This window comes from Spea bombifrons, chromosome 1 (assembly GCF_027358695.1).
Source record: "Spea bombifrons isolate aSpeBom1 chromosome 1, aSpeBom1.2.pri, whole genome shotgun sequence".
Classification (NCBI taxonomy): Eukaryota; Metazoa; Chordata; class Amphibia; order Anura; family Pelobatidae; genus Spea; species Spea bombifrons.
In genome coordinates this window covers 162,726,099-162,738,497 of record NC_071087.1, presented here as the reverse complement: position 1 = coordinate 162,738,497, position 12,399 = coordinate 162,726,099, and the positions used below count along the sequence as shown (strand labels likewise).

General features: G+C 49.7%; 1 protein-coding gene across 3 annotated transcripts in view; it reads right to left on the bottom strand.

The window, feature by feature from the left end:
- Nucleotides 1-12,399, bottom strand: part of UNC13B (unc-13 homolog B) — a 121,150-nt gene that overhangs the window by 57,053 nt on the left and 51,698 nt on the right. For all 3 annotated transcript variants that reach the window (XM_053448431.1, XM_053448412.1, XM_053448422.1), the window contains 2 exons: nt 6,517-6,819; nt 5,957-6,047 (listed from right to left, as the gene is read on the bottom strand). In XM_053448431.1, the coding sequence (XP_053304406.1) occupies nt 5,957-6,047; nt 6,517-6,819 (394 nt within the window). The remainder of the gene's footprint in view (nt 1-5,956; nt 6,048-6,516; nt 6,820-12,399) is intronic.

Sequence of the window (12,399 nt, the reverse complement as noted above, 5' to 3'; positions counted from 1 at the left end):
AGCGCTGGGGGGTTATATTACTGTATACAGCGCTGGGGGGTTATTACTGTATACAGAGCTGGGGGTTATATTACTGTATACAGCGCTGGGGAGTTATATTACTGTATACAGCGCTGGGGGGTTATTACTGTATACAGCGCCGGGGGGGGGTTATATTACTGTATACAGCGCCGGGGGGGGGTTATATTACTGTATACAGCGCTGGGGGGTTATATTACTGTATACAGCTCTGGGGGTTATATTACTGTATACAGCTCTGGGGGGTTATATTACTGTATACAGCGCTGGGGGTTATATTACTGTATACAGCGCTGGGGGGTTATATTACTGTATACAGCGCTGGGGGGTTATATTACTGTATACAGCGCTGGGGGGTTATATTACTGTATACAGCGCTGGGGGTTATATTACTGTATACAGCGCTGGGGGTTATATTACTGTATACAGTGCTGGGGGTTATATTACTTTATACAGCGCTGGGGGTTATATTACTGTATACAGCGCTGGGGGGTTATATTACTGTTTACAGCGCTGGGGGTTATATTACTGTATACAGCGCTGGGGGGTTATATTACTGTATACAGCGCTGGGGGTTATATTACTGTATACAGCGCTGGGGGTTATATTACTGTATACAGCGCTGGGGGGTTATATTACTGTATACAGCGCTGGGGGGTTATATTACTGTATACAGCGCTGGGGGGTTATATTACTGTATACAGCGCTGGGGTTATATTACTGTATACAGCGCTGGGGGTTATATTACTGTATACAGCGCTGGGGGTTATATTACTGTATACAGCGCTGGGGGGTTATATTACTGTATACAGCGCTGGGGGTTATATTACTGTATACAGCGCTGGGAGGTTATATTACTGTATACAGCGCTGGGGGTTATATTACTGTATACAGCGCTGGGGTTATATTACTGTATACAGTGCTGGGGGTTATATTACTGTATACAGCGCTGGGGGGTTATATTACTGTATACAGCGCTGGGGTTATATTACTATATACAGCGCTGGGGTTATATTACTGTATACAGCGCTGGGGGTTATATTACTGTATACAGCGCTGGGGGGTTATATTACTGTATACAGCGCTGGGGGTTATATTACTGTATACAGCGCTGGGAGGTTATATTACTGTATACAGCGCTGGGGGGGTTATTACTGTATACAGCGCTGGGGGTTATATTACTGTATACAGTGCTGGGGGGTTATATTACTGTATACAGCGCTGGGGGGTTATATTACTGTATACAGCGCTGGGGTTATATTACTATATACAGCGCTGGGGTTATATTACTGTATACAGCGCTGGGGGTTATATTACTGTATACAGCGCTGGGGGTTATATTACTGTATACAGTGCTGGGGGGGTTATATTACTGTATACAGCGCTGGTGGGTATATTAATGTTAATGGGGGGTTTGAATGAGGGTCTTTCCCTTTAAGTGTAAGCTCTCTAGGTGAGTTTGTATTAAACCCCCGCACCCTGTATAACATGATTCCTCCCCGGTGTTTTCTCCTGTGGCCGTCAGGTTGCGTGCGTTGGGTTTCGGTTGAGAGGTAGGCGGCAGCCGCCGGGCTCGGCAGACGTTTGCGGTGATTGTGGAGGATTACGATGAGGATTAGTTGCGGAGGTCCGGGGCAGCCCCTCTCTCCCCGGGATTAGGGGGGATTATGGTTTGTCCGGGGGCCCCGGAACATGTCATTAATATTACTGTAGATTTTCTATTCATTTAAAACATGTTTTCAGAGATGTAATCCGCCCGACGCTTCGGGACAAAATCTTTCAGAAACTCTATTTTCTTTTTTAATTTAACGGAAAGCCGCGGTTCTCAGTCGATAAACGTAGCGGGTCGGACACCCAGGAGAGGTGGCTTCTGTACCAGGTGCTCATCAAACAGTACAACCCTCCCCTCAACAAATACCTCTAAAAACCAGCATTTCTTGACGGCGTGGATGGGGGGATTCAACCCGGAGACCCCCACTTTCTCCACGTTCGACCAGACGCCATCTTTTTTTTTGGAACAACACAATTATTTCTATTTTCTTCCATATAAATTAATGACATAACAATAAGAGAGCGATAACTTATTGGGGAGGAATAATCCTGCAGATCCTGAGAACAGGAACGCAGTCATAGCTGGTGTATTACGGTAAATCCATGGCGACTGCGGTAATTACGGTAATTTTATTTATTTTTAGTCAAAGGGTCCCGAATTTACGCCAACAGGCAACTAATTTGTAACAATTAATAAACCTTAAGCCGATGTATATGTGTATGAAGAAACGTATTCCCCCGACGCACGGTCCTTGCTGCCGGATGGCGGGATCAGCGCTGATCACGCTGCGCAGGCTGAGATTCTCTCCTCTGACTCTTTATTAGTACTTCAGGGTTTTCTTCCCGGGCGATGATTACGAGCTTTTTCTTCCAGCGTGAAGAACGCGGCACTCACCGAGAGTCTGTGAAACGGTAATAATGAGAGCGGCTGTCGGCCGGATTTAGCTGCCCCTGAGCTCTGCGGTGCGGTTCTGCGGTGCGACGGTTCTGTGGTGCGGCAGCTCTGCGGTGCGGCGGCTCTGCGGTGCGGTTCTGCAGCGGCTCTGCCGAGTCACATCGCAGGCTTTCATAAGAATAGATGGAGAAAAGTTCTGAGCTTTCTTTGCTCTGGATCCGGAGGGCCGCCCGCTGTGTGCACGGGGTATCGCCGTATGAACGGGACAGTTTAATGTCCGAAGGCTTCCCCTATAGAGAAGCTGCAGCTTCCCATCTCCTTTTTGAGCAGAAGATTCTCAACGCTAATTGGCTACTTGAAGCAGCCAACCGGTGGCAGGAAATCACAAGTATTAAAATCAGCACCCGGGGGGGGGTGCACAGGGGGGGTCTCATCGGACCCTCCAGCCACGTTCGTTGTTCCAGCACTGGGGCGGACTGGAGGTGCGTGCATCACACGCCAGAACTCCTGCGGGGCAAATAGCTGGGGAGACGGGTAAAGGCATGCGGGGAAATTCTCCAGACCCCCCCCCCCGCATTTGTATGACGACTGGAAGGCCAAAGATTTGTGGCTCAAACCAAGCAGCTCCTCCATCAAACATCAAATCCTTACTTACACTCCATTTCCCAGCAAACACTTATAGAGGGAGCCTGAACTCCAGTCCTGGCCGCTCCGCTTACATCGTCCAGCAGCCCCATGCTCTTCTTGGCTTCAGTCTCCAGACTTGGGGGTTCCAGGCCGACTTGGGGGTTCCAGGTCGACTTGGGGGTTCCAGGTCGACTTGGGGGTTCCAGGTCGACTTGGGGGTTCCAGGTCGACTTGGGGGTTCCAGGTCGACTTGGGGGTTCCAGGTCGACTTGGGGGTTCCAGGTCGACTTGGGGGTTCCAGGTCGACTTGGGGGCACCATATAAAGATCGGTTATAATGATGATAAGCAGGGATTTGGAGATAAAAGCACCTTGGTGCAGGAAGCAGAAGCACAGAAGAGCGCGGCGCTGCTACAGAAAATCATCACAAAGGGGAGGTTTAAATACCGGTTTAGGAACGAGAATAAAATCCCTGCTGAGAAGACGGGGAAAAAACCTTCCGTCCTCTTATCTGTGAAAATCTATTCTATCGATTCCGAGACGGCACAAAACGCTAAACATCTCGGGTAAAAAGTAATTCCCTCGCGAGAAGCCACCGATTTCTCGTCACCAATCCCAAATAACAAAACGACCGAACGCCAAAGGAACAGAGAGAATATTCCTATCAAATCAATTTAGAACCTTAGAAAAGTTTACGTCAATGAATCGAAGCTCCAGTTCCATTCATTTATTTTAAATAATAAAATTGGGAAGGAATAGAACACAGAAACGGTGGCGAATCTAATCAATGCCAATTCATTTCAATATTAACCCCTTAGTTCCCCTATAGACGTACCGGGACGTCCAAAAAACGCCCACAAAGAAACCCCTATGGACGTCCCGGTACGTCCAGCCTTTCGTGCAGCGTCAGGGACACATCCCTGCCGCTGCACGGGAGACCAGGCTGTCGTTTGACAGCCTGGACTCCCCCCTGGCAGCAGAAGCCGGCATTGCCGGCTTTCTGCTGCCCGATCTCCCGTAACAGCTTCCGGCATGAAAGCCGGTAAGCTGTTACGGTTGAAAGTGCCCGATCGCGCGATCGCGCAGTTGAAACGCGCGATCGGGCATTCCCTTCCGGGTTACGTCACTGCTGACGCAACCCGGAAGGTCATCGGAGGACAGGATATCCCCTGCGGGGATATCCTGCCCTCCGATGAGGCACAGAGACGCTGCGATCTCTATGCAGGTCTGTGAGGACCTGCATAGAGATCACAGTGTGATCGGTGCAGGGGGATCGCGGGGAGGGGAGTGAGAGACCATCTCTCTCACTCCCCCTCCCGTCCTGTAAGAAAAAGCAGAAAAAAAAAAAACGGTTAGTCATTTAAAAAATAATATTAAAAAAATCATTAAAATATTAATATAAATAATACAAAAAAAAATTATAATGTGGGCTGTGATGTCATTGTGACATCACTGGCATGTTCAGGAGGTCCCTAGGAGGACCTCTAACCATTACTGTGTAAAAATAATATATAAAAAATAAAAAAAAATGTAAAAAAATTAAAATTAAAAATTAAAAAAAAATATATAAAAAAAGATAAAAAAAATATTAAAAAACCTTACATCCCATTGCCCTAGCATAACATCTAGCCAGTATAACCCTCCTGCCCCCGTTCACAACCCCCAAACCCGTTAAGCCATAGGCATACAAATTTTACAAAATTGTGTACCTAATAGAACGCTCCCTGGTGCTGGGAAAGTCTGGAAAATCTATATAAATGAGGAATTTCTGAAATCAGGACACCTGAATTAATAAACTTGGAGGGGATTTTCCATCACTTTACCTAATTTTGTGAGGATTCAGAGGGAAAATGTAAAAAAAAATTAGTTTAATTTTCTAATCTTCGCTAGTTTTTACTAAATTTCTCATTCTAAATTTCCAGCTAATCATCCAACTTTGGTATCAAACGAAAGCTCTATCTCTCCTTGAAAAAACGATATATAGTTTACATGGGTACACTATTCACAGGAAAAGAGAATCATCGCTAAACCGACATACCCCAAAAATGGCAAAATTGCTCTGGGCTTTCAGGTACCAAAAACCCCTGGGATTGAAGGGGTTAAGGAGTTTTGATTAAAAACAAATAAATGAATAAAGCAACAAACATAGCATTGGATGGGCGCTCTGCGTCTTATCCAGCTCTTTGGCGCTGATGGGGTTAAATTTAAGACGTCGTATCAGAGAAGCTGCACAAAAAACAGGACCCAACAGCCAATCCAAATCCACCAGCTGTGGATCACAACCCAACCACCAATCAAATACTTCATTTCATGATACAGTCACCAATCAAAAACCGCCAGCTGCCGATCACCGCAAAAATTTAAATTAATAATAAAAAACAAGGGAGCGTTTTCACCAATCAAAAACGAGTAGCTGTGGATCCCACCGACCAATGATAATCCAGGATCTTGGCGCACGATCACCAACCAAGAACAAGAAGCTCCGGATCCAACGACCAACCAGAGATCAAGGATCTCGGAGCAAAACCACAAATCAAGAGATCTTTTCAATAGTTTGTAACGTAACTCCGCGCAGATTACTAATAAAACCGGTTGCCATGGTAACAATAATAACAACAACAATAATAATAATAATGATTTAATTTATGTAACATTTTACACTTCTAAATAATCGCAAAGCCCCCGAATCCTCCTTAATGTAAAGGCTGGGGATTTTATGGCATCATATCGCGTACCAAACGCGCAAGCAGGATTTTATTTATTTTTTTGAGACATTTTTCGTGGGGGGAGGGGGGTCCCGGGAGGGGGGGGGTCCCCCATTCAGATCTCATTTCCATAAACGGGTTAAAATTGAAGTTTTTCTTACCTGCTGCATCTCCACTCGGACCTTGTTAATGGCGCGGAGCCAGCGAGCTCTGGCCGGTGAGAAGGGTGGCGGGCCGACATCTTCATGGAAGCTAAAAGGAGGAGAATGCAAAGAAATGGTTAAAAGATGATAATTATTATTAATGAAATAAATTAAACTTCAGAAGACATTACATTTCCAGGGCTTCTAGTAAAATAAATTAGTTCCGCGCGAATGCACGAAACGTTACCCTATCTGTGGTTAAGGAGAGAAGCCGCGTGGCTCACAGTCCGGCTGCGACAAAACGCGTCGGGCGATTCTCCGGCGTCCTATCACATTCTGGATGGAATATTAATAACAATTTCCGCGTCCTTTAATCTCCTACTTTAAAGTCCGATTGTTCTCCTGAGAGCCAGACAACCCCAACCATCTGACCTAATGAGAAAACCACCTGTGCTCAAGGAAAGATCATGACAAACTAAACGAGAATAACGAGTACCGTCTCTCACATGCGGACTGTTGGTAAATAAAAGGACTTTATCGCGTCCATAGACCGCCGGGGGGGGCGTTGGGGTACTTGCCTCTCTCGCCTCTCGGCGGTAGCCTCTTTTGGCCGCTCGAGCTCCGGGGGTATTTTGCTTGCGAGGGTTTCCAGAACCACCTGGTTGTCCTGGGGCAGCGGCAGCGCCGGCTCGTGGTCGCTGTACCACTCCTGGTCGCTCCTTCTCACGCGGGCCGAGGTGCGGAAGGGGAAGCCGGGCTCCCGGCGCTCGTCTTCCAGCTCCAGGGACTGAAGGCTCTCGTGGAAATGGTCGAGTTCGCTGAGCTGCGAGCTGCCTTGGCTGACGTTCCCGGAGGAGCCGTAGCGGCTGCTGCCACCGGGACTGCGGGGGAGAGAAAAGGAAAGGAGATTAGGTGAGGAGCGGACATTGGGTTCAACCAATCAAACAACAGAGCGGCGCAGGAGCGAGCGGACGGGGGCCTAATAGCTGCACGCGGAAAGCCGCTAGCAGGAGCCAAAGCGATTAGAACGCCGGGAAACGAATTCTACGGCTGGGTTCTAAAGAACGGAATCTACTGCAGCACAGACTCCACGTGGAACCCGCGACCCAACTCTTCTACAGAACGATGCAAACAACCATCGGGGGGGTTACGGCTCCGGCATCTCGGAGAGCACGGAAAAGCGTTATTTTGGGAAAGGAGCCAACGAACTGGAAGTCAATCTCCATGGCAACCCATTGTTGTTTCTGCGTGTTGCACACAATCGATCCGGTGTAACGAGCGGCGGACGCCCGCACCAGAACCGGGACCGGTAACTCGGGGTAAGCGTGCGCCGGTACACACAACCAGATCTTACTTATTGTAATAGATCGCTAGCAGATCTGGCGGTGTGACCGGGCGCGCCGCAGGCGGGATTAACCAGCGGAATACCGTACGGCACGCTTATTACCGCCACGCGCGAGATGATGGAGGCTTTCGGATTTCTGCCCGAGGTCGCGCATGACAGGCTGAACGGCATTAATGAGATTTCAAACAACAATTTGACTTCCGCGCCCAGCACTCGATGCCTGGCAGCCGAGATAGAGCGGGAAGCCATCGGCGATTACACACTCAGCCCTCTGACAGACCGCGCGCTTTGATTGGGGTCAGCGGGAGAGGCTCGCGGTTTAATCCCCGCTCAGTGAGTGACAGGTGCTGCACTTATAAAGCGTCTTTCGCCAAGAGCCGGGCGAGCTGCACTCAAGGCAGCGAAGGCTCTCATTCAATCGGCTCCGATCACATCACTGCTTCACGAGTACAGAGACGCGGAGGGGATCTGCGGAGCGAGACGGGCGCCCGGTGGGTGACACGGCCTGGCTACAAAAGCCTCTATCCAGCCTCTACTGCCGGAGGGGCCGCCGACTCATCCCGTCCACGCGGCCCTCGCTCTCAAACGTTTCGATTCCAAAAGAATCAGAACTCGGCTGAAACAAAAGTAACAAAACTCATTAAGGCCGCTCGGCTTCTATAGGAACGGAAGAAGCTGCAGCCTCCGCGCCGGCTCCTTACAGACAGACGCGTAGCGGAGGGTACTAGGGATCCATCGCTGGTCTGTAACGACCGTATCAGGGATGCTGAGGGGCTGAAGCATGGAGGGCGTTCTTCATGCCGAGTAAACCTGACGTGTTCAAAATCTAATTCCAATTAAAAAATAACGGGGAAAAAATAACGGGGAAAAGGATAAAAATGAGAGAGAAAGGACTTTCGTGAAACAAAAAGGTCTCTGGACGTTGCTTAGTCTCACTTTGATGTCCCCTCCGTCCTGGCATTAAACTGCCTAATCTTTACCAAAATCTCTAAAACTTTACTGAATAGACCCCCCCCCTCCGCCCATTAACATCAACGCCAGCGGCATCACAAGCGAGCACCGCGCGTTCCCGTCATTCTCAGACGCTGCCGGGAGACGCTGGCCGAGTCCCCTCTCGTCTGTTTGCGGGACGCGGGATGGATCATTCATTAAACGTCGACCAGCCTTCCAAGTGCCCCCCCCTTCATAAAACACGCGGAGGCTACGCAGCTTCGATAAGCAATAACGGCACGGAAGGCAAGCACTAAGGGTCACCACCGATGTTCTGCCATTTTGGTTGGTAATGGAGAAGATGTTTGGTGACTCGGCGGGGAGGCAAAAAAAAAACTAAACTAAACCAAAGGTTGCCACGTAACACAAGGCTACAGATACAGCGGACTACAACCAGACCGGTAAGCGTTAATAGCGGAGGACTCGGCTACGTTAGAGCTACACAGCGGGAATCCGCACAGCGGGGGGCATTATAAATGGTTCTTGGGGTTTTACCATTTATTATGCTTTTACTACAATAAAGAAATGAAATATTGAAACTGGCCTTTTCCTTTTCCCCGGCTCCGTTACACTCGGTTCCGCTGACCGTTCCTCAGCGCCTATAGGAGGAGTTGCGGCTCTAGAATGACCGCTGCCTGATCTAGATCCGCTCTTCTCGCAGTGATCCTGATCACCCGGCGACGGCCGAAGATTTTCCGAACCAGGCGCTGAAGTTGGCGAGGCGTCGGGGCCGACGGACCGGCCGTTACTTTGGATTTCCGGCGTCTCCTCCGGCTCCGTCTTACCAGACAACTCAAAGCCGCTAGGATGCAGCTGGGGAGGACTATCTTCATCGGGAGGTCTACAGGGCAGGCTGCCGGCTTCTTCCGCATCCCTCCCTCCGACAGACGGCCTTTGGTAGGACTCAGTTTCGCCGGCTAGGCCTTGCTTGGCCGAAGTGCCCTCCGAGGAGTGAAACTCCCTTTCAGGACGGGCTTCACGCGTTTCTTTTGGCCAAAGGAACGAAAACTCCAACTTGCTTCCGAAAACAGGGGACTGACTGTTATAGCGTTTGCTGGAACGCCGCTCGTCGCCCGGATCAAACAACGTGCCGGACAGCTTCTTAAAGGTAGAAATGAATCCCGGGTCGGAGGATGCCGGCGGCGGGGAGGATGCAGGCGGCGGGGAGGATGCAGGCGGCGGGGAGGATGCCGGCGGCGGGGAGGACTGGTCGGGTGACAGCTCAGCGGAGGCTTTACTTGGGTCAAAATCATCAAATATTGGGATATTTCCAGCTTCTTCTCCATCGCGGTCGTCGGCAATGGAATTATTTTCCGTCGAGGAGACGCAGGAAGCGTTTGAGTCCAACGAACGACTCGATTTCCTGCGCATGGACAGGTTTGGGGTGACATGGCTCGGATCAGGTGCTTTTATATCATTCATGGAATCTTCATCGTTACTCAGAGCTCTGCTTTCTACGCATGACCGCGAGGCTTCCGGAAGACGATCTGTTTGGACGTTCACGGCCTCCGCCCGATTAATCGAGATAGGAATTTCTCCTGTTTCTGCGGAATTCTCAGCCCCCGAGCGTTCCGTCTGGATCTTGCCTATACTAGCTTGTTTCAATAACCCCCTACCCCTGCTGTCTGGCGGCCTGACGGGAGCCTTCGGGGGGCTGCCGCCGCCAGATCTATTGGGCGTTTCGCCGGAAGCCTTAAACATCCCGAACAAGTCCGTGGGAAAAGAACCCGCGTGGGGAGCAGACGGAAAGTTAAACAAAGAGTTTTTCTTCGGCATGGAAGAGGACGACGTCGCGGGCGTAAAATAAAAGCTAGCTGCTCTCTTCGGGGTCTCGTTCGAACTTCCAGAGAAAATGTTGATTTTCGACATAAAGCCGGAAAGCATCTCAACCGACGAATCAAACACAGATTTTTCTTCGACGGGCGTTGTAGGCGGGTCGGCTCTTAAAGGATCGTCTACGGGCGCCAAGAACGGTTTATCTTCTTTATCCTGCGTCGGGGGCTGGAGCTCATTCTGCCCAAAGTCTCTTTCATTGGAAGACGTTATATGGTGGGGTGTGGCGCTGGCCGGTTCCTGCAAACTGTCCCGAGATTTGTCCGTGTGATCCGACGTAAAGCTGTTCTCAGCGCCCAAGATAGACGAGCTTTCGCTGTAACATTTAGGGTCAGAGATAAAAGATCCGGAGCCTTCTGCGTCGTCAGCAGCGATAATATCCACCACATCTTCACGTAGAGAGCAGCTTTCATTGGGTTCCGGTGTTAAGTTCTGGAACTCAAGAGAACACGGAGAACCCGGACTCTCATCGCCCGGATTAAAGACATTTTCTGTCGCGCTTTCAAGCCATTCCTCAGCAACAGTTTCTTCAGGTTTATCCGCTAAAGAGAACGTCGAATCTTCAAAAGAGCCCTCTGTCGTATCGTACGCGTCACTCTCCGTCCCGTCCAATCCCAAATGAAATTCGGCATCTTTGGTGGCTTTCGATGTTTCCGAACGGCTTTGTTTTTTGTCATCGAAAACTGAAAACCCAAAGAAGCTCGAAAACAATCCGTCGCTTTGGGCTGAGTCCGGAACGTCACTCGCTTTACTCGACGAGAAGAAAGAAGGCAGCCGGAAAATCCCTTCCGACTCGGAGTTTCTGTTTTCCGAAGGATTCCCGGCTTTTGGCGCCGAGGCTTCGGGTTTTTCAGACCTGCTAAAAAAGGAAAAAATCGTGTTTGCCGTCTGCGAGAGACCGTCTGTTACTTGGCTCGCCTGCTCCGCGTTCTTGGTAAACGGCTTGGTCTCGGGTCCTCGAGGGACGCTCTCAGGCGTAATCGTAAGGTTGCGATCCGCAGGCGCGACGGGTGGGTGGTTTTGTTGCTTCGGTGGTGGCACCTCAGACTTCACGATATTTGGTGAGGACGGAGAATTAATATATTTTTCGGCTCGATCGGGACTCTTGCTAGGTAAACGCACACCTATTAACCCACCGCTTACTGGATCAGCGCCTTCATGCACTCTCTGGGCTTCTTCTCGGATAGTCACCTGCTTCCTCAACGACTTGGTCCTGCGCATTTCCGCGCTGCATGGTTCTACGGCCCTCCGACTCAGCGAAGGCTCCGTCTTGGTTTCTCCAGGCGGGATCTTTGATTCAGGCTTCTTATCGTAGAACGAGTTCTTCGGAGCCGATTCGATTTTAAAAAGCTCTCCAATGGAGTCAAGTATGGACGAAATATTCAAGGGTTCCTTGGCTTCTCGCTTCCCTTTCGTGTTATCGGCGTTCGCGCCGGACGCTACGGGTTTGATGGAGATTCGCCCCGGTTCATTTGTCGCGTTGGAACTTCCCGTATCAGTTTGGTTCTTGAAAAAGTTAAAAAACCCAGAAACGTTGGTGTTTTCAGACTTTCTCGAAGCGTCATTCTCAGTCTCTATGGAAGCCAATTTGTCTGGTCCGGGAGTACCAGCCGGTGTTTTTGCCTCATTATAACGTGCGAGGTACCGTTCGGTGAACTTGGTCGGACCGCTCCAGTTTGGCATCTGTAATATGGGTTTTGGAGCAGTCGCTTGTTCATAGGCTGTATTCCGGGAGTAGCTGTTCTCATTAGAATTCTCTGTTTGAATAACCAAGTCCCCTGAAGGTGACCTTGTTGTCTCTTCCGTGTTAACGCCATTCAAAGAACCCTTAGCGTTTGATTGGCTGAAAGCAGATTTAAGATCTACAGGCGAGTTTTCTCTTAAATCCTTTACCGAAGCCGGTTGATTTTCCCCATTTGCAGAAGACTCCTTTGGGTCGGCGGTTTTGCCAAGCAGGCCGCCAAGAGAAGAAATGAGAGAGGTCACAGGACTGAACACCGTTTTCTTCTCCTCTGCGTAAGGTTTTTCCGGGTATTGATTGTCCGCGTTCTGGAAATCTTCTCTCTTGGCAGGCTGGAAGATACGAAAACCAAGGAAGTCAGAAGTCTGACTCGGCTGAGTGTCGCTTGACCTTTGATTATTTAACCTTGTAGAGGCGCTAGAACCTTTCCTTAAATCAAGCACCACTGGACAGATTTCGGGGACGCCTGCGCCGCTATCAGGCCTGAGATCCACCTTTAGTTTTTGAAGTTTGCAACATGAGAAATCTAAAGGCTGCTCCCTCTGATAGACG